Source organism: Sprattus sprattus, assembly GCF_963457725.1.
Source record: "Sprattus sprattus genome assembly, chromosome: 1".
NCBI lineage: Eukaryota > Metazoa > Chordata > Actinopteri > Clupeiformes > Clupeidae > Sprattus > Sprattus sprattus.
Window position 1 is genome coordinate 26,180,461 of NC_137920.1, and position 22,526 is coordinate 26,202,986.

Consider the following 22,526-nt stretch of genomic DNA (forward strand, 5'->3'; position numbering starts at 1 on the left):
CCTATCAATGCTGAGGTTAAGACAAGATTATTGCAGTCAATTTAACAAGCACAAGTCATGACAATATTGCTGGGGTGTAAAGAAAGCAGAACAGCCATGCTTGTTGGCATGGCAGTCAGAGCCCATACTCAGTGTAGTATTGGAGCTCGATTTTATGAAATATGAACAAGACAAACATTATCACTGGCCAACAGTCACAGTTATTACACATTAGTAAGTCAGCAAGTCAACCCCTACACTCTCAACATTCCAGAGCCACAGTGAAATGCTTATTAAAGAGCAAACTCTCATCCATGTTCAAATGAGTACTTCCACACCAGGGGCCGTATTCACAAAGCTTTTTATCTTACCACTAAGAGTGCTCCTAACTCGCGCTAAAATATTTTACATAGGAGTAATTTCTTAAAAGTGATTCACAACGCCTCTGAGACCTACTCATACTAAGGATAATACAAACTCCTAAGCTTAAGATAAAAGCACGGTTGCTATGGATGACGTCGATTCTCATGCACGAGTTTAGAAGGGGTGAGGACGGTGATTGGTTGTTGACAGGCTCTCTCATTAAAAACTCATTCGTGACGTCCCTCTAACAATCCTACTAGGCCTATATCAACTGAAAATAAGAGAATAACCTAGGCTTCAAATTAAGTCATATTAAATAGTTATGGACAGTCTAGTTAGCAGAATGCACACGCATGATGACAAGTTTGTGCATCCAACGGGAATGACACTTTGCACGTTAAGAGAAATATAAAGCGATCAATATAAAATATGGCAATTGCATGTAATCAAGGCAGTAATAATTAAAGCACCCAGCAAACTGTTAGGCTATTATATTTCCAGCCCTTGACCACTTCAAATATCAGCACATACAGCCCTTCAAGCCCTCCAATCTTTATTGATCAAAGCGAAACGAACGTGAAACGTAGCCTAAGCGAAAGCCTACTGGTCCCAGGACCAATAGCAACTGTAACCCCAGCGGCATCCAGCTGGTAAGTTCTCAAAAACCTGCTGCAGACCGCTCTCCGTTGAAATGCTTGAGTCATCGGTACATCCAGGCCACTGTGGACGAAAACGTCCACATCTTTTGATGGGGCAATTATTGTAATGTGTGTCCCGTCACTGGACATTCCTGCGATCGCCATGGAATTTACTTTGATCTTGTGTAATAGATTGTCCAAAGGCAACTGGATAAGCTGTTGGATGATGTGGGGTCTACAGTGCGTTGATAGTTTGATGAATTAAACGGCTGACTGATGATATCCCAGTGTCGTCATTTGCGTTTTCCGCAAAGCCAAATAGGCTATCTTTATGTTTCCAAACATTTCACTTCGGGACACATCTTGTTTAAAGGCGTCATTGCATCCCGCGCTAATTCTACGACAATATTAATACCTTCACGGTTTAAGCAATGCCTTTTATCAATTCCAAGTCGGCTGCAGCCATCTTACGATTTTTTGTGAATAAGTCTTAAGGCCAAATTATGCTCTGTTTTAGACGTAACGCGTAAGCACGTAAGATACATAACCCCCCCTTGCGCGGTAAAATATCCCCCCTTACGTGCTTAAGTACGTCGCCCAAAATTCCTGACTATGCGACTAAAACACTACGGCCCTACACAGCTCGCAAAGGCTGTGATTGGCCGGCTACCACAGCCTTTCACAGAGTCTCACGTTTCCGGGTTAATAGCATACAGTCTTTTTTAGACCCAGACATTTTTTTAAATCATGAATACCCGGCAGATCGTCTCACAAGCCGTTTCTTATGGATTAGGAACAAACATAACAGAAGAGGTCCGAAGACATGAACTCCTTTACAAATCCTCTTTAAACACTTACAGGACGCTCAAATTACCGCGAATATCCCACTCTCACCCGCGATTGTTTGGAGAGAATGTTCACGAACAAATAGGTACTTTCATATTCATTTTCCGCCACTTGTGAGTCATGGTGATATCTTTCATTGAGTTCATATTGACGTGAATCCATCAATTACACCAGCGAGTTTGATAGAATGAACCCGGTCTGCTCATATACAAAAGTTAACAGTATCCTGCCGTTACCTTGTGGCCAGCACCATTGTAGTTACAAGCAAGTGACAACATGATGAGATTCTCTACCCGTTTACCACCTCATCTTTGAATAATGTAACTCATAAACACATCGTTTTAAAGCCTGTCGCAGTCATTAAAAGATGTCAATAAACGAACTTTTGCGTCATGTGCTGTTTTTTCGCCACTGGTACTGAATTGCCAACATTTGTATTTTGTGTAACACATGTAGGCTATTCATAACATCAAGCCTTTCGCCCACTACACTTTCATGCTCCGGTAAGTTTTTTCCTTTGTCCTGATTCAATAAATAGGCTTACTTAACTCAAAATAAATCTACAGTTCTGGCGTCAATTTGCTTTGCAACACGGCTCACAAGCCTTGCAACACGGCTCTGCGTCTAAAACGAACCTTAAATCAAAACTTGTCTAAAACAAGTTCCTTGTGTAAATTACGTGCTTACGCGTTACGTCTAAAACAGAGCATAATTCGGCCCTTAGTGACTTAGGAGTCCTCATGAGGAGTTTTAAGCTGTCTTAGACTTAGGTTCTACTTTTAGGGATAAAATACTTTGTGAATTGCTCTTAGTAAAAAAAAATAGGAGTCCTAAATTTAAGACTGACACGTCCATTATTTTTAGGAGTTTCTCCTAAATTCGCCGCTTATGAGCTACTTTTAGCCCTAAGATTCTTTGTGAATACGGCCCCAGACTTTCAACATGTCAACAACATCAGAGGCTTCTAATAGAGCCTGAAGTGAGAGTCTTCTAACCGTAGATCCCTGATGTTCTGTTATTGGAAAATGCTAACTGTCAAGAGGCATGCAGACTCCTACAGATGACCATTGAGCTGACAATCCAGAACTGCAAAACAGTAGTGTGAGAAGGTGAATTCTCCCCCTCCTCACTGTGGCAAAAAGGGATGGTGCCCTTTAAGACTGTTGGACTCCTCCCCCATAATGGTGGGTTCCTGGCTCACCTGATGCCAATGATGGCACTAATCAAGACACTGTGGCTGTGCCCTATTTAAAGGGTGCCTAATTTCATGTGAGGGAGATGGGCTGAGAGAGACAGGCATGAGAGGCCGTGAAAGGTTTGAACAAAGAAACCACTTGCTTGATGTTAGGTGAAGTTGGTTTTGTATCTAGATGTGTGGATACTGTTTTCGTACCTTGTCTTTGTGCCTTGTTTTCATGTCTAGTTTCTGTGCCTTGTTAAATGTGCCTAGTCAATGTGTTTAGTTCATGTGTTTATTTTGAGTGGCTAGCAATGTACCTAGCTTCGAGCTAAGTGCCTGGGCCTAGTTTGGGGCCTGGCTTTGGGCCTTGAGAAGGTGCCATCATTTGGGCCTAATCGGCCAAGCAGGCACCCAGGGTGCCACGCACTTGAGTTCCGAGGGGTACGGCCTGAATGTTTTTGTTTGTTTATTTTGTGGGCACTGTGTTGGGGTTTATAGCCCTGTGTAAATAAATATATATTTTTTTTTTTATTAGAGCCACAATCTCCTGTGTAGTGTTTTCCCCCTCAACTTCACCCCGTCCAGTCGCCACATCCCTAAATCAACGTGGGGTGACCGTCCGGTCCTTCACATTTGGTGGCAGCGGTGGGATCGTGGCGCGCTCCGAGAGAAGAAAGAACTCTGGAAGACGGGAGCTGATCCGTCAGAGGATGTCTATCCGACATCTAACCAAGGGTAAGCCGCCGCCAGCGCAAAATGAGGAAGAAGATGAAGACGATGAGGGAGCCAGGGGACGTGATCCAGCACTTGCTGATGAGGCAGCAGACGACCTGGGTACCTTGAACCTGGCATCACTCCACAGTCTCCTACAGAAGACTCTCAAGGGCCAAGAGCGTGAGGCCCACAAGCAGGAGCAAAGATGGCGTAGCGTGCAGGTGCAGCTGAACAATGTCCGCGATGAACTAGAGGAAAAGCGAAGGCGTGGCGGTGAGGGACGTCGACCAGGCGGTGATGGCGATCGACTTCCAGTGGCACCACCACTACCAGCAGCACCTCCAGAACCAGGACCTCGACCAGCAGAACCACCAGGCCGAGCAGCGCCGTCTCCAGCAGCCTGGACCAGAGCAGCCGTGCCAAGGCTGGAGGAGGGAGATGACATCGAGCAGTATCTCACCACCTTCGAGAGGCTGGCAGAGGCCTATCGGTGGCCAAGAGCTGAATGGGCTGTGTACCTGGTACCCTACCTGACCGGACGGGCCTGCTCTGCATACGTGGCGATGGATATCCTGGAGGCCATGGACTACAGCAAGGTGAGGGATGCCATTCTCTCAAAATATGAGATCAGTGAGGAGATCTACAGGCAGCGCTTTCGTGATCCAGACATTCGGCCAGGAGAGACTTCGAAAGAGCTGTACAACCGTCTGAAGGACTTCTATCGAAAGTGGATTAAGCCAGACGGCAAGACTGTTGAAATGGTTGGAGAGCTCCTATCTGCAAACCCTGTCTCCTGATGTGCGTGTGTGGGTGAAGGAGCATAACCCGACGACTGGCCAGCAGGCTGCTGAGCTGGTGGAGGCGTTCCTTGCTGCACGCCCGGGGGCGAAGACATTCCGATACCAGAGCTTCAACAGACCACCAGCTGGGGGTAAGTCTGGGGGTTTTGGTGGGGGAGTTGGTCCTAGGGGGTCTGGACAGAGTAGGGCACCAAACACACAGACTCACCCTACCTCTACGTCACAGCCTAGACCACCATATGCCTCACAGCCTAGACAGGCCTCAGCACCCACAGCCACACAGAGCAAACATAATGTTATATGCTACTACTGTAATCACCCAGGGCACATCAGCAGGGAGTGTCCCATCAAAAAGGCTAAAGAGATGAGTATGTGTAGCATACCTAGACCTGGTAGGACATCCGACGAGTGTGTCAGCAAAGTGCAGACTGTCCCAGTGTATGTCAACGGCAAACCGACTTTTGCTCTCCTAGATACCGGCAGCACACAGACCTTAGTTCAGCCCCATCTGATAGACAAGTCAGAGAAGTTGGGGGGTAAGCGTATAAGGGTGTGTTGTGTAAATGGGGACGAGCATGTCTATCCTGTGTCAGTGATATGCCTGGAGGTTAGAGGGCGGACCTTTTGGCTAAATGCAGGTGTGGTTGAAGGGTTGAGCCAGCCAGTAGTGTTGGGACAGGATGTACTTATACTACCTGAGTTAGTGCAAACTACCAAGCCAGTCAGCATGGTAGCAACGCGATCTCAAGCCAAGGCTAAAGCTGAAGTTTACAAGTCACTGCTAGAGATGATGCCTTTCATTCAGGGGGACATTAGCTTACCTGAGCATTCAAAGGTGCAGAAGAGCCGCAGACAGAGAAGGAGAGAGAAACTGCAAGGCACAGTGAAGAAGCTTGGAGATCAGGTGCCAGTTCCTGATGTTTCACAGGGAGCTTTGTGGGAGATTCCCAATAATGTTAGTGTATTACAGAGAGAAGATGACTCGTTAAAAGAGGTGTTTAGTAAAGTCACTGAGATAGATGGGGAGAAGACTGGTGTAGCTGCAGCGTTATCAGGGGAGCACTACTTTGTCCGGGAGGGCCTACTGTACCATCAACCTGAAGGGGGCAGCAGTGAGCAGTTGGTTGTCCCAAAGTCTCTGAGAGAGAAGGTGTTGGCATTAGGCCATGATATCCCTTGGGCAGGGCATCTTGGCAATGTGAAGACCCTTGAGAGGATAGCTGCACGTTTTCACTGGCCAGGGTTATACAGTGAGGTTCAGAGGTATTGCAAGTCGTGTTCCACCTGTCAGCTTACCAGTAGCTACAAAGTTAAGCCTTCACCACTACATCCACTTCCCATCATTGGTGTCCCTTTCCATAGGATAGCTATGGACATAGTTGGGCCATTGGAGAGAACACAGTCAGGTCACAGATTCATTCTAGTGATATGCGATTACGCTACCAGATACCCAGAGGCATTCCCCTTGCGCAAGATTACAGCTAGTGCTATTGCACGGGCTTTGTTGCAACTGATATCTAGGGTAGGCATACCACATGAGATCCTCACAGACCAGGGAACTGCATTCTTGTCCAAAACCATGAAACAAGTTTATAGTTTACTGGGGATAAGAGGGATCAGGACCACCCCCTACCACCCTCAGACGGACGGGCTGGTAGAGAGATATAACCGAACCTTAAAGAGCATGATCAGGAAGTTTGTTGCTGATAATGGCAAGGACTGGGACCAGTGGCTGCCGTATTTGCTTTTTGCCTACAGGGAGGTGCCGCAGGCGTCCACAGGGTTCTCGCCCTTTGAACTGTTGTACGGGCGTCAAGTCAGGGGCCCTCTGGATTTGCTGCGGGAGGCCTGGGGGAATCCTAGACCCACCGAGAATGACGGCATACTCACCTACGTCTTGAAGATGCGGGACAAACTGCAGGAGATGGCTAGCCTGGTGGAAGACAACATGCGGCAGGCCCAGCGGACCCAAGTCCGGTGGTACGACCAGTCGGCGCGGCAGAGGAGCTTCGAGCCAGGACAGCAGGTTCTCTTGCTGTTGCCGACGACAGAGAACAAGCTTCTGGCCCGCTGGCAGGGGCCATATCGGATTATTCGTCAGCTGGGGCCAGTGACCTACGAGCTGGAGATGCCAGGGAGGCGCAAGACCAGGCAGGCCTTCCACATCAATCTCCTCAAGGAGTGGCACGAACGGGAGTTGCCACTCAGCCACCAGCTGATGGTGCAAGCTGTGGGGGAGGATGAGGACGTTCCTGAGCAGTACTTCCCTGCGCAGGTCCCCACCACGGAGCCTGACTTCTCACACCTGACTACTCAACAGGAGCAGGAGCTTCGAGCTATCATCCCAGAAGGGTTGTTTTCTGAGCAGCCAGGGCGGACATCAGTGGTGGAGTATGACTTCCAACTCAAAGACGCCAAGCCGGTGAGACCGTATCCCAGAGCGGTTGTTGCCTGCGCTCCAGGAGGAGTTGGAATCGATGAAGCAGCTGGGGGTCATCGAGCGGTCCAACAGTGGCTGGAGTAGCCCCGTGGTTCTCGTTCCAAAGAAAGATGGAACCCTCCGTTTCTGCGTTGACTTCAGGCAGCTGAACGCTCAGTCCAACTTCGACGCCTATCCAATGCCAGGTTGGAGGACCTCATAGAACGGCTTGGAAAGGCGCAATTCGTCACCACCCTCGACCTCTGCAAGGGGTATTGGCAGGTTCCCTTGGCTGATGGAGTTAAGCCTTACACTGCCTTTCGTACCCCTCAAGGTCTCTACCAGTTCACGGTCATGCCTTTTGGCCTGCAGGGGGCGCCTGCATGCTTCCAGAGGCTGATGGACCGTGTGCTGGAGGGCACCGACACCTTTGCAGCGGCCTATCTGGACGATGTGGTCGTCTATAGCGCCACCTGGGGGCAGCACATGCAGCATCTGGGAGAGGTGCTGCGTCGCATCCACGAAGCTGGGCTGACAATCCAGCCAAAGAAATGTGCCTTGGCTCAGTCGGAGGTTAGTTACCTCGGGCACATCATCGGTGGCGGGGTGATTAAGCCTCAAAAGGATAAGTTGGAGGCTGTCCGGGACTGTCCGCGACCCCAGACCAAGAAGGACGTCCGGTCTTTTTTGGGGCTCGCTGGATGGTACCGGAGATTCATCCCAAACTTTGCTACCCGCGCGGCACCTCTCACTGATCTGACCCGGAAGTCGGGGTCCACAAGGGTCAGGTGGGAGGAGGTGCATGAGGGGGCGTTCCAGGACCTGAAAGCAGCATTGCTCTGTGAACCAGTGTTGCAGAGTCCGGACTTTGAGAGCCAGTTCACGGTGCAGACCGATGCATCTGGAGTGGGACTTGGGGCCGTTCTTCTCCAAGGGGAGGACGAAGAACAGAAGCCCGTGGCTTACATTAGCCGTAAGCTCTTCCCTCGTGAAACCAGGTACTCTGTGGTGGAGCTTGAGTGCCTGGCGATGAAATGGGCTCTAGAGACTTTTAAATATTATCTGTTGGGAAGAGACTTTTTACTTGAGACTGATCATAAGGCATTGCAATGGTTGGGCAAAATGAAAGACTCTAATGCACGCATTACGCGATGGTTTTTGTCCCTGCAGCCATACAAGTTTCAGGTCAAGTACAGGGCGGGGAAACTGAACCCAGTAGCAGACTTCCTGTCTCGTCACCCTAGTGACGAGCCTTTAGAGGGGGGAGGAAATGTGAAAAGCGAGGGTCGCGTTTTCCCTGTAGCTACCGTCTAGCCCTGAGTTTGCACACACATCGTCACACGTAACCTGATGACCACACTACATTTCCCATAATTCAACACCTGGTAGCTGGAGCCGCGGCAGCGTTTCAAAGCGGAGTTATAGTCAGTTACAGCACGTTCCGGTAAGCTAACTTTACAAACAGCCACAACACAGGTCAGTTCAATAAACTTCATTTATTTACTTAACACCATAGCGAACAGTGAGGTACCCACTGATTCAGTTACAGATTCCATTCCTTTCACAATACTTTCGTTAGTTATTCAAACACACCAGCACAACTCACGAGTCAACTGCAGGTCTCCTAGGTCCGTCCGCAAACTGGTCCGTGTGGAAACGCGAGCCACATTGGAGCTAGGTCCTTATTCTGTCCTGTGACAGGGTAATTGGGATTTGCTAATGGAGAGGGGTGCTGAGTTGCCGTGAATACTTCCGTGTATTATTATTATTGCTGATGTGATGTATTTGAAGACTATTAGTGAATGAGGAAATGTGTATGAATATTTATATTTATTATGAGGTGATATTATTATGCTCAATGTGTTGTCTATGGCTTTTGTAATGGTTGTTCTGTGAATATTGTATGTGTTGATTTACCTATCCTGGTGAGTTCTCCCAATTAGTAGTTGATTGGTTGGCTTATTTAAAGCTAGTGGGGAGACTGGGTAGGGAGATTCGGGGTTGCCAGTGTGTAACACGTCAGCTTGCTGTGAGGCTGTGTTTAATTACCTGAACCAAAAGTGAGTTTTGTATTGCCTATGAAGGGCCGGTTTGATTTCTGTTTTTCTAAAGTATTTTCTTTATTATTCTTTTGTTATTATTTTTGGCACTTGCGCACTTGTAAAATAAACCGGCACTATTTTCTCACTTCAACTTGCTGAGCTGCGTCTTGCTTTTTCCCTTGAAACCTTGGTTGGTGCGTCCCGTCCCGTGTGTGAATTGGGGGTGCAATACCGCCTTTTTCACATTTGGTGGCAGCGGTGGGATGTGACGCCGACCTGAGACACTGCAGGTAAAGGGGAGCACAAGACCAGCGTCGGAAGGAGATGGCCCACCTGTGGCCAGCCAGGAACAGCCCAGAAGGAGGATGCACCCCACAGCGTAGCAGAACGGTTGGGCCGGCTTGTCCCGCCACCTGGTGGCGCGACTCCAGAAGGGGAGGGAAATGTGAGAAGGTGAATTCTCCCCCTCCTCACTGTGGCAAAAAGGGATGGTGCCCTTTAAGACTGTTGGACTCCTCCCCCATAATGGTGGGTTCCTGGCTCACCTGATGCCAATGATGGCACTAATCAAGACACTGTGGCTGTGCCCTATTTAAAGGGTGCCTAATTTCATGTGAGGGAGATGGGCTGAGAGAGACAGGCATGAGAGGCCGTGAAAGGTTTGAACAAAGAAACCACTTGCTTGATGTTAGGTGAAGTTGGTTTTGTATCTAGATGTGTGGATACTGTTTTCGTACCTTGTCTTTGTGCCTTGTTTTCATGTCTAGTTTCTGTGCCTTGTTAAATGTGCCTAGTCAATGTGTTTAGTTCATGTGTTTATTTTGAGTGGCTAGCAATGTACCTAGCTTCGAGCTAAGTGCCTGGGCCTAGTTTGGGGCCTGGCTTTGGGCCTTGAGAAGGTGCCATCATTTGGGCCTAATCGGCCAAGCAGGTGCCCAGGGTGCCACGCACTTGAGTTCCGAGGGGTACGGCCTGAATGTTTTTGTTTGTTTATTTTGTGGGCACTGTGTTGGGGTTTATAGCCCTGTGTAAATAAATATATATATTTTTTTTTATTAGAGCCACAATCTCCTGTGTAGTGTTTTCCCCCTCAACTTCACCCCGTCCAGTCGCCACATCCCTAAATCAACGTGGGGTGACCGTCCGGTCCTTCACAAGTAGCCTACATTATATTGTTTTATGTTTGCAGTAAAACTGTGAAAAGTACAAAAACTAAATGTAGTAAATTCATTGTGTAAGGAATTCAATGGGGAAAAAAATAAGAAGAGAACACTCCATTATCCTGCCATTCACGTACTTAACCTGAAGAAAAAAACACACTATACACTCAATACTCACTTTTTATTCCATTCGAATGCTTAAGTGGTGATGTGTGATACAGAACTATGCTGAAATTGTTCATGTTATCAGGAATCATGATTTTGTAAGACCTACCTTAATGTCTGCAGTTTACAGTGAGGAGTAGACAGTCCCTTGCAAAGAAGCTGAACTCCAGAATCTCTCAGGACGTTGTTGCTTAGGTCCAGCTCTAGCAGGGGGTTTGCTGACTGCAGAATTGAGGCCACAACCTTACAGGACTCATGTGTGAGTTTACAGCCTTTAAGTCTAAAAGACAGCATGACAAAAAAAAATTAAAATATGTGAGTGTGTGTGTACACTCGAAAATATAGATAAGACACTGTTAAACAAAATTCGCATGAGAAAGAAGATAGAGATAATGACAGAGTCTGCTGATGTCAAAACAATGTAGTTGATTAAATACTTAGCACTGGATGAAATAAATGGAGAATTGTGTTTTGAATCCAATACACCTTAATAAAAGGAAAGTTTACACTTTGTAGGTACACCTGGAATTGTCCATTGTGTACGACTTTTATCAGCAACTTGTGTATGGTTCACACTAAATATATATGAAACCTAAAGACTTGAGAGAAACACTAAATAAAACTAATGTTACAGCAAAGGTACAACATTTTTTTCTGGTTGTATACCGGATGTAAGACACTTGATCACACAGTAATAAAACTCAATGATGTTTCTCTAAAAACAGAAATATTACTTGCTTCAGTATTTTCAGTCGGCAGTTTGGGTTTCCAAGACAAGACAGCAGCTTCTCTAATGATGTTTGCGGATCACACCCACTCATATCCAAGTCGCTCAGTTGAGAAACACAAAACTGCAAGACTGACGCCACAACCACACAGGAGCTGTGCTTGAGTCTACAGCAGATGAGTCTACAGGGGGGAAGAAGCGGCTGTAAGAAACATGTCATCTACTAGTATCTCTTATTTGGAAATTGACGAGGAGTAAAGAGAGATGTGCGTGAAGACATGGGTTCTCTGTACAACAGCATTTCTCTAAATATTCAGACCTGACTTTACAGTCTTGATTCAGTGGTTGATGGAGCAACTCTCCTCCACTGTCCTGAAGCTCGCTGTCACTGATGTCCATCTCTCTCAGGTGGGGGTTTGCCCCCTGAAGAGTCAAGGCCAAACATCTTCCAGTCAATGTACAGCCAGCAAGTCTGCAAAAACAAAATTGTGTAACAGACTATCACAAATTGTTAAATCAGAGAGCAAAATCTACCTAAAGTAAATGATGGAGTTAATCTCCAAGCACTGTTATGAATCATGTGCTTATGTAAACAAGAACATGGCTTTTCTGTTTTTTTTGTGTATGTGTAACTTAGATTATTAGGTGCCAATTCGTCTGCATATGTGCCAGACAGTGACGTGCGGTGAAGTCAGTACGAGGGTAGGCACTGAGTTATGAAAGCCAGATTACCTTATTTATTGTTTAGGCTAATAGGCTACGTCACAACAGTAGGTACAAGTGCGGCACACAGGCACGGTCGATATGTATATTAAAAAAAAATACAATCACGATAACATATCGTGTGGCCTACTACTTTCAGTCTCGCACACGCACGCACACACCAGTTAATGTCCATCATCAGAATGCAACCATCTTTATCCGCACAGCGGCCAATTATGTATGTCAGTCAGCAGCAATGAGAACACACACTGCTCAATTGAATATGAAAGCAAATGGCTTGCAGTCGGCATTAATTCAACCCCACACTTATCATTTCAAAATTAAGCTCAAAATAGTTTCTAACTCACCTGACTAGCACAGCCACAATGCCAATCTTTTTTGTCATACCAGTCCGTTTGAAACGACAATTTTTGGTCCCTTTTTCTGCAGAAGTTAATTTAGTGTTGGAATAGGCCTCCCTCTTGCTAGTTACTCCTTTTTTCTATTAAAGTCGAGTTTAGAGAAATGTCTAAGTTCCACAATATCGGTAGATACCGTGTTGTCATTTTTACTTTGATTTTCGCGGGGATTACGCTTAGTTTGTGTACTGACGTCAGCTGCGCAAATGTCCAGTAATATCTCGATTTTAATTGGTCCATGTTTGATACGTAACGTAGATGATTACTGGCATAACATATTTATGTGCAAAGGCACAGTAGAGTTGTGCCTTTCGACGTACATATTAAAGAATACAGAATCGAAGTGCGCATGCGCGACATGACTTTTCCATTGCCGTTCATAATGAAGGGACAGTAAAGGCACTGCTTATTCTACCGGTTTTTTGTATTTGTTTATGCGTAACTGATACAATTGTCATCGTAACGTCTAAACAATTGGAATAACGTATGTATTGCATATATAAATCACAAGAATACTCGGTACAAATACAAATACAAGTTAATTAAATAAAATTATTTAATAAACATTTTTACGTTTGAATTTTGTCAGGGTAGGCAGTGCCTACCTTGCCTACCCTGACTGCACGTCACTGGTGCCAGAGCATGTTTCGACCAGAGGTGATAAGAAGGGTCGAGCTGTGCTTATTCCGACCTTGTGCAAAACTGCCATCCTTGCAAGACAGGGAGCCTTGGACATCAGAGACCCACGTGGTTATCCTTGCTGACAAATAGTTTGGGCACCAGAGAACGCTAAACTTCTATCTATATAAACCTTGTGCAATGTGTTTAATATGGCTTCTCTCTCAACTGCTTGAGTGTGGGAGTGAGTGGGGGTCTCTCTCTGGCCTGCCGGACATGGGTTAGCCCTATTGCAATTGTTATCGAATAAATATACTGATCTACAACTCTGGAGTCCTGAAATAACTTGAGAGTGAATTTTTCACCTAACAGTATAACATTGATGTTGCTATTGTATGGTTAACACAATCTTAACAGAATGTGTCTTTTAACACGGTCTACAATATTACTTTCCTTAGTGTCTCCAGTTTGCACTCTGTAGAGCAGAAAGCAGCATTTCTCCTGACTGTGGCAGGTCACATTCTAGTCCCCAGTCACTCAGCATGTTTCTTTTCTGTTTCTATCTCTCTATTAAACAAAATATATCTGGAACCTAAAAACTTGAGAAAAAAAACTTATGTGACAGCAAAGGTACAATTTAGCTGTTGTTTTCTCTGGTTGCATACGTACCAGATTAAAGACTCTTGGTCACACAGTAATAAGACTCAATGATGTTTTTAGAAAAACAGCAATATTACTTGCTTCAGTGTTTTCAGTCGGCAGTTGGGGTTTCCAAGACCAGAGAGCAGATCCTCTTCTGATGTTTGCAGATCACAGCCACTCATATGCAAGACACTCAGTTGAGAAACACAAAATTGCAAAGCTGAAGCCACAACCGCACAGGAGCTTTGCTTGAGTCTACAGCAGATGAGTCAACAGAGGGGGAGGAAGCAGCTGTAAGAAACATGTCCTCTACACCTCTTCACTTTCCAAATAAGAAATACTAGTAACAAAGGAAATGTGTGAAGACATGGGTTATCTGTCCGACAGCTTTTCTCTTAATATACAGACCTGACTTTGCAGTCTTGATTCAGTGGTTGATGGAGCAGTTCTCCTTCAAAGTCCTGAAGCTCGCCGTCACTGATGTCTAGCTCTCTCAGGTGGGGGTTTGCCCCCTGAAGAGTCAAGGCCAAAAACCTTCCAGTCAGTTTACAGCCAGCAAGCCTGCAAAAGCAAAATTGTTTAACAGATATCACAAACTGTGAAATCAGAGAGCAAATTCTGCCTAGAGTAAAACATTGATGTTGCTATTGACTGGTTAAGACAGGTTACAGTAAACAGTATGCGTCTCTTAACACGGTCTCCAATATTACTGACCTCAGTGTCTCCAGTTTGCAGTTTTGACTCTGTAGAGCAGAGCCCAGCATTTTTCCTGACTGCTGCAGGTCACTGTGACTCAGATCCAGCTCTCTTAAGGGGGAGTTTGCAGACTGCAGAGCTGAGGCCACAATCTCATATGACCTCTCTGATAGTTTACAGTCAGCAAGTCTGTCGAAGAGACAAGAGAAGAAAAGATATATAAAACTATGAGTGCCTCCTTCCCCATTCATGCCATATGGAGGAGCAGAACTGCAGAAGGGTTACTTATTTCTCAGGTTGGATGTAAATGTTGTAGCAAACAAAGTGAAGAAGACTTGAGAAACATTTCATCAGGTAAGGAAAAACAAAAGTATGCACTACTTCTCTCAAAGACACTTATGTAAACCAAGTTAAGTTTCTTTAAGCAAAAAACACAGTGGAACTTTAAACCTATAGTACCAAGCTACCTGTAGTAACACATCTTAACAAAAGCATTTCTATGACAACAAGTCTGAATTCAGTGTCAAGGTTAATGCAGAACTTAACTCACAGAGCCTTTCTGCAGCATCTCACAGCTGGAACCAGCCTCCTGCGACCTTCTGGAGAGGTTTTGTATTTCTTCAGGTCAAACTCATCCAGCACCTCCCCAGACATCAAAAGCACATTAGCCAAGGCTGAGCAGTGAGCCAGTGAGAGCTGTTTCACTGAACCCTTCTCTGCCTGCAGGAAAGCCTTTATTTCATCATGAACAGAAGAGTCATGCATTTCGACCAGGCAGTGGAACAGATTGATGCATCTCTCAGGGGAGATATTTGGCCTTTGCATCACCTTCAGGTTTCGGATAGTCTTCTTCTCACTTTCTGGGCTGCTGTGTGTGTGTGTCAGGAGACCAACCAAAAGTTTCTGATTTGACTCCAGAGAAATGCCATGAATGAAGCGAACAAACAAATCAAGGTGTCCATTCTTGCTCTCCAAGGCTTTGTTCACAGCATTCTTTAGCAGCTCATGTAGAGGCACATCTGGCAAAGACCTGGACTTCCTTTTGAGGAATGGTGTCAGGGCCTCCATGTTTTTACTCAAGTAGGAGGCAAACACATGAAGTGCAGCAAGAAACTCTTGGATGCTGAGATGCACAAAGCAGTAGACCTTCTTGTGCTGAAACACACATTCCTCCCTGAAGATCTCAGTGCACATGCCAGAGTACACTGAGGCTTCACTCACATCAATACCACACTCTTTCAGGTCTTCCTCATAGAACATGAGATTGCCATTCTCCAGATGCTTGAAGGCCAGCTCTGCCAGTTTCAGTATGACATCCTTATGTGATTCCAGGAGCCTCTTACTATCTGTATCATTTCCCTCTTGATACTTCTGATTCTTCCTGGTGGTCTGGATGAGCAGGAAGTGTATGAACATCTCAGTCAGAGTTTTGGGGGCTTCCTTCCCATCATCCTCTTCAAGTATCTGCTGAAGGACAGTGGCTGAGATCCAACAGAAGACTGGCATGTGGCACATGATGTGGAGGCTCTGGGATGCCTTAATGTGTGAGATGATTCTGTTGGCTTGACTCTGGTCACTGATCCTCTTCCTGAAGTACTCTTCCTTCTGTGGATCATTGAACCCTCGTACTTCTGTCACCTGATTGATGCACTGAGAAGGGATCTGACTGGCTGCTGCTGGTCGGGAGGTAATCCAGATGAGAGAAGAGGGAAGCAGAGTTCCCTGAATGAGGCTCGTCATCAACACATCCACTGATGATGTTTGTGTCACATCCGACAACTTCTGGTTCTCTTGGAAATTCAACGGAAGTCGACTCTCATCCAGACCATCAAAGATGAACACAATATGGCAGTCTTTGTATTCACCATCCTGTAGCTCCCTAAGCTCAGGGTGGAAGTCCAGCAGGAGCCTGTGAAGAGTGTACTGATCATGTTTGACCAAATTCAGCTCACGGAACGGAAGTATAAACATGAAATCTACATCCTGGTTGGCTTTCTCCTCTGCCCAGTCAAGGATGAACTTCTGCACTGAGACAGTTTTTCCAATGCCAGCAATGCCCTTGGTCATGACAGTTCTGATGGGTCTCTGCTGTCCAGGTAAGGGCTTGAAGATGTCATTGCAGTTGATTGCTGTGTCTTCTGTAGTTTGTGATCTGGATGCTGACTCTACCTGCCAAACTTCATGTTCATTATTCACCCCTTCACTCTCTCCCTCTGTGATGTAGAGCTCTGTGTAGATCTTGTTCAGGAGTGTTTGAGTCTCTGATCTTATGACACCTTCAGATATGCTTTCAAACCTCCTCTTCATACTGGCTTTATGATTCACCAGTGCTCTGTTCAGGACATCATCTGGTTGACATCAAACAAACAAACAAACAAACAAACAAAACAGATCAGCATCATACTAATTTGGTATCGTCTCTCTAATCCATATTTCAAGAAGAGTAACAGAGAACAATGGACTTCAAAAGGTCATCATCATTTTGTTTCTTAACTAAATAGCGTTTCTATTCATGCAGAAACCCTTTGAAGCAGTTTTGAAAGAAATACTTAAAGACTCACCTGGTAGTTTGGCCCTTTTGACAGGAGCATGCTCAGTTTGGAGATGATTGCTTCCTTCCATGACTATGTGCTCATCCAAAGGAGGCTGTGGAGAAATCTGTGCCATGTGGAAGTGTGGGTAAAGAGGGTTCTGCCCCGAGCCTGAGTGTGGATATGGAGGAACTTGTGCTATGGTTGTAGATGGCTTGAGATGAAGCGGTGACATTTCTCTGTGTTGGTAGAGAGAAGATTGTGCCATGGCTGTAGGGGGATATACAGGAGGTTGTGTCATGGTTGTATGTGGGTATATCAGAGGTTGTGCCATGGTTATGTCAGGGTTTAGAAAGGGTTGTGCTCTGGATCTCTTTCTGCACTGGGGACAGCTGTAGTCTCCTGATGGAGCAGACTGGCTCCAGTAGCTGCTGATGCACTGCCTGCAGAAACTGTGTCCACAGGTGGTGATGACTGGGTCTCTCAGGAGCTGCTCACACACTCCACACCTGGACTGATCCTGGGTCAGAACATTCCTCCTGTGACCAATAAATCACACAAATAATCACATTATTCATTGATCTGGAAGAACACCTTACACCAGGATCTGCAAAAACACACACTTGCTCTCTCTCACTCTCTTTAACACACACACACACACACACACACACACACACACACACACACACACACACACACACACACACACACACAATAAGGTTAGCATGTCTGCATACTCTCTCTTTCACTCTCTCTCTTTACAGTTTTTCTCGTTTGCTTACACACATTTAGCGAATCATTGGTCAACTTAATCTAATGCTCACATCTTCTTTGCACAGCAAGAGTCTTCTCTGGCGAATGGGTTAACTATTTCTCATTTCTTTCACACAAATTACTTTGAGTTTTAACACACTTTTCAAAACAGTTTACACACTTCTCAGAGAAAGATAAGAAACCTAATTCAATAACCATGTCAACACATTGCAGACACTTAGTAGCAACCTACTGAAACTGCTTTGTATATTCTAAATATCGTCAGCACCTGTGTGAACTCTCTGTGCATAACTAATCCAAGTAGTTCTCAACCTCTAAAATAGGTCAATAGATGGAACCAAGCATGTATCGAGGAGGCTGCACCAACAACCTCAGGATGAGGACAAGGAAGAGGTTCTGGTAGAGGTAGAGGGTCCCCTGTCAGGGGATGTGGTATTCGAGTAAGATGCTCTAATGAAATTATGGCAAGAGTCATTGATCACCTAGTCAATCATGACCTCTCCATGAGAGAGGCTGGCCAAAGGGTTCATCCAAACCTGAGCCGTCATACTTTGGCATCAATTGTTTGTACGTTTGGCAATGACAATACAACTTTGCTGGCCTTTACAGTCAATATAATGTTGATGACTAACTAGTTGGCCATAGTGTCAAAGTACAAAGCACATTTCAAGAGATTTCCCTAGTTTGAGAAACTAGCATTTCGTTAGCGATTAGCAATTGATCCATTATGCTACTTTAATCACTGAGTGCAAAGTTTAATGTAAACATGTCAAATAAAATAGCTGGCAACTTACTTTGGATCAGACTAATAGTTGGTAAGGTTAGCATGTCTGCATATCCTCTCGTTTACTCTCACTATTTAACAAACACACACAAACACACAGACACACACACACACAGAAACAATACAAAACAAACTAACACACACACACATACTCAATCACAAAATTACAAGCAAGTAACTCTCCACTTTTGTACATATCTGTATGAGTAAAATGTAAACATGTCAAATATAATAGCTGACAGCTCACTTTGGATCAGACTGTGCCGGTCCACTGCTGAGATTAGGAGGAAGTTGTCCCATGGAACGGTAACTCGTCATAGACACAGAGCTGGGCACTGGAGACACTGGTCTGTGTGTCTGTGGCCTGGTAACATAAGTAGACACAATAATATATTTACTTAACTAACAGTACTTCCTAATAGTCAGTAGGATTAACATATCTGCATACTTTCTTGTTCACGCTTTCTCTGTCACTCACTCACTCACTCATCCCCTCACACACACGCACACACACACATCCTGGGTCAAATAATGGATTCAGCATTTCCCAACACTACTTCCTAATAGTTAGTAAAGTAAGCATGTCTGCATACTCTCTCGTTCACGCTCCCTCTGTCTCTCTCTTTAACACACACACACACAAAAACAAACAAACACACACACACACACACACACACACAGAAACAAACAAATCAAACACAAACACAAACAAACAAACACAAAATCTCATCCACTCACGCACACACATCCTTGGTCAAATAATTGTTTTAGCATTTGCCAACACTTTTTGTTTATAGTTAGTGAAGTTAGCATGTCTGCATTCTCATTCCTTCTCTCTCTCTTTAATACACACACAAACAAACACAAACCTACTCAATCACAAACAAAAACACACGCATGCAAGTAACTCTCCACTCTTGTACATATCTGTATGAGTAAAATGTAAACATGTCAAATATAATAGCTGACAACTCACTTTGGATCAGACTGTGGTGGGCCACTGCTGAAATTGAGAGGTTGTCCAATGGACCAGTCACTCTTCATAGACACACAGCTGGGCACTGGAGACACTGGTCTGTGTGTCTGTGGCCTGGTAACATAAGTGGACAAAATAATATATTTACTTAACTAACACATCTTCCTAACAGTCAGTAGGATTTGCATGTTTGCATACTTTCTCGTTCACGCTTTCTGTGTCACTTTCTTAAACACACACACACACACACACGCACACACACACACACACACATCCTGGGTCAAATAATGGATTCAGCATTTCCCAACACTACTTCCTAATAGTTATTTAAGTAAGCATGTCTGCATACTCTCTCGTTCACGCTCCCTCTGTCTGTCTCTTTAACACACATACAAAAACAAACAAACACACACACACACACACACACACACACACACACACACACACACACACACACACACACACAAACAGAAACAATCAAATCAAACACACACACAAACAAACACACAATCTCATCCACTCACGCACACACATCCTGGGTCAAATAATGGTTTTAGCATTTGCCAACACTTTTTGTTTATAGTTAGTGAAGTTAGCATGTCTGCATTCTCATTACTTCTCTCTCTCTTTAATACACACACAAACAAACACAAGCCTACTCAATCACAAACACACACACACGCATGCAAGTAACTCTCCACTCTTGTACATATCTGTATGAGTAAAATGTAAACATGTCAAATATAATAGCTGACAACTCACTTTGGATCAGACTGTGGTGGTCCACTGCTGAAATTGAGAGGTTGTCCCATGGACCAGTCACTCTTCATAGACACACAGCTGGGCACTGGAGACACTGGTCTGTGTGTCTGTGGCCTGGTAACATAAGTAGACAAAATATTATATTTACTTAACTAACACTTTTTCCTAACAGTCAGTAGGATTTGCATGTTTGCATACTTTCTCGTTCACGCTTTCTGTGTCACTCTCTTAAACACACTCTCACACACTCACACTCACTCACTCACTCACTCACTCACTCACTCACTCACTCACTCACTCTCATCAACTCACACACACACACATCCTGGGTCAAATAATGGATTCAGCATTTCCCAACACTACTTCCTAATAGTTAGTAAAGTAAGCATGTCTGCATACTCTCTCGTTCACGCTCCCTCTGTCTGTCTCTTTAACACACATACAAAAACAAACACATACAAACAGAAACAATCAAATCAAACACACACACAAACAAACAAACAAACACAAAAGTTCATCCACTCACGCACACACATCCTGGGTAAAATAATTGTTTTAGCATTTGCCAACACTTTTTGTTTATAGTTAGTGAAGTTAGCATGTCTGCATTCTCATTCCTTCTCTCTCTCTTTAATACACACACAAACAAACACAAGCCTACTCAATCACAAACACACACACACGCATGCAAGTAACTCTCCACTCTTGTACATATCTGTATGAGTAAAATGTAAACATGTCAAATATAATAGCTGACAACTCACTTTGGATCAGACTGTGGTGGGCCACTGCTGAAATTGAGAGGTTGTCCAATGGACCAGTCAGTCTTCATAGACACACAGCTGGGCACTGGAGACACTGGTCTGTGTGTCTGTGGCCTGGTAACATAAGTGGACACAATAATATATTTACTTAACTAACACTTCTTCCTAATAGTCAGTAGGATTTGCATGATTGCATACTTTCTCGTTCACGCTTTCTGTGTCACTCTCTTAAACACACTCACTCTCACTCTCACACTTACACTCACACTCACACTCACACTCACACTCACACTCACACTCACACTCACACTCACACTCACACTCACTCACTCACTCACTCACTCACTCACTCTCATCAGCTCACACACACACACATCCTGGGTCAAATAATAGATTCAGCATTTCCCAACACTACTTCCTAATTAGGGATGGGTATCGTTTGGGTTTTTTCCGATACCGGTACATAACCGATACTTTTAAAACGATACCGGTGCCTAAACGGTGCCAGAACCGATACTTTTTTTTTTTTTTTAATTAAAGACATTAGGCTTATTTATTGCCAAGGCAAATAGTTTTCTTTAAATTTAACAATATATTAACTGTTTGAGGTATACTATAAATAAAAATAAATACAAAACACTTGGCTTCAAACCTTTTAACTTCAAACTATGAACAATATATTAACTTATAACAACTGTTTACAGTATACTTAAATAAATATAAATAAATACATAACAAACTCTGTACACACACTTCACACTTCAGTAATACTTTTGCAGAAATATGAGCATGTTTGCCTTCAGAGTAAAACAAATATTAATTAGTTTGCATTTATTTAAACCCACTGGTTTCGTGAATGTGTACTGCCCCTTTAAAAGTTCACACGCAATTTTGTTGTTGCATATGCTGCACGTCGCGTTGTTTGAATCTTTTTGTGCGAAATACAGCCACACTTTTGATCGTTTACCTTTCGACATTTTCTCCGTTATATTGATGGCTAGCTCTGTTTGTGCTTGCTCTGTGCAAGGTTGCCTGCTCTTCGCTGTCAGACTGTTGCAATGTTATTGTAGCGTCCAAGTTAGTGCTCTCTTAAGAACTCACATTGAGAAGGAATATCTTTGGATGAGACGGTAGCTCTCCGTTTAATAAAGCGTTTCCAACTTCTGCTTAGAACAACCACACTTATCTTGAAACCGAAACCACACGCAAGTCAACCCATTACCATGGCAACTCCTCAACACAAATCCCGTTTCAACTAGTCCCATACGGAATGCAGCGTGAGCGACACAGGCGAGAGTCTATATTGGGAGATGGAGCAGTTTTATATGTGCCCCACGAAATCTGTTATCAACACAAAAAAGTATACAGATCGTACTCAGAAAGATCTACGCCACTAACGTTACTTCTCGTTAGCTATCGCTAGTTTTGTTAAATTATAAAAATTTTAATAAAAAAAAAAAAAAATTATCTGCTCAGGCACCGAAAGGAAGCACCGAAATCTGCGTTGCATTTCGGTCCGGGTAGGTATCGGTTGTATGGAACCGGTGCCGTATTGGTACCGGTTCTCGGTACCCAACCCTATTCCTAATAGTTAGTAAAGTAAGCATGTCTGCATACTCTCTCGTTCACGCTCCCTCTGTCTGTCTCTTTAACACACACACAAAAACAAACACACACAAACAGAAACAATCAAATCAAACACAAACACAAACACAAACAAACAAACACACAAACACACAATCTCATCCACTCACGCACACACATCCTGGGTCAAATAATGGTTTTAGCATTTGCCAACACTTTTTGTTTATAGTTAGTGAAGTTA

The 22,526-nt window shown here is 44.4% G+C and overlaps 1 protein-coding gene across 1 annotated transcript in view; it reads right to left on the minus strand.

Annotated features, from left to right (window-relative positions):
• Positions 1-20,769, minus strand: part of LOC308368830 (NACHT, LRR and PYD domains-containing protein 3-like) — a gene marked incomplete at both ends in the record, with an annotated part of 38,701 nt that extends 17,932 nt beyond the window's left edge. The window contains 6 exons of the mRNA XM_080843104.1: positions 14,129-14,299; positions 14,661-16,458; positions 16,672-17,180; positions 19,176-19,289; positions 19,938-20,051; positions 20,702-20,769. Coding sequence (XP_080699230.1) covers positions 14,129-14,299; positions 14,661-16,458; positions 16,672-17,180; positions 19,176-19,289; positions 19,938-20,051; positions 20,702-20,769 — 2,774 coding nt within the window. The remainder of the gene's footprint in view (positions 1-14,128; positions 14,300-14,660; positions 16,459-16,671; positions 17,181-19,175; positions 19,290-19,937; positions 20,052-20,701) is intronic.
• Positions 20,770-22,526: the final 1,757 nt, after the last annotated feature.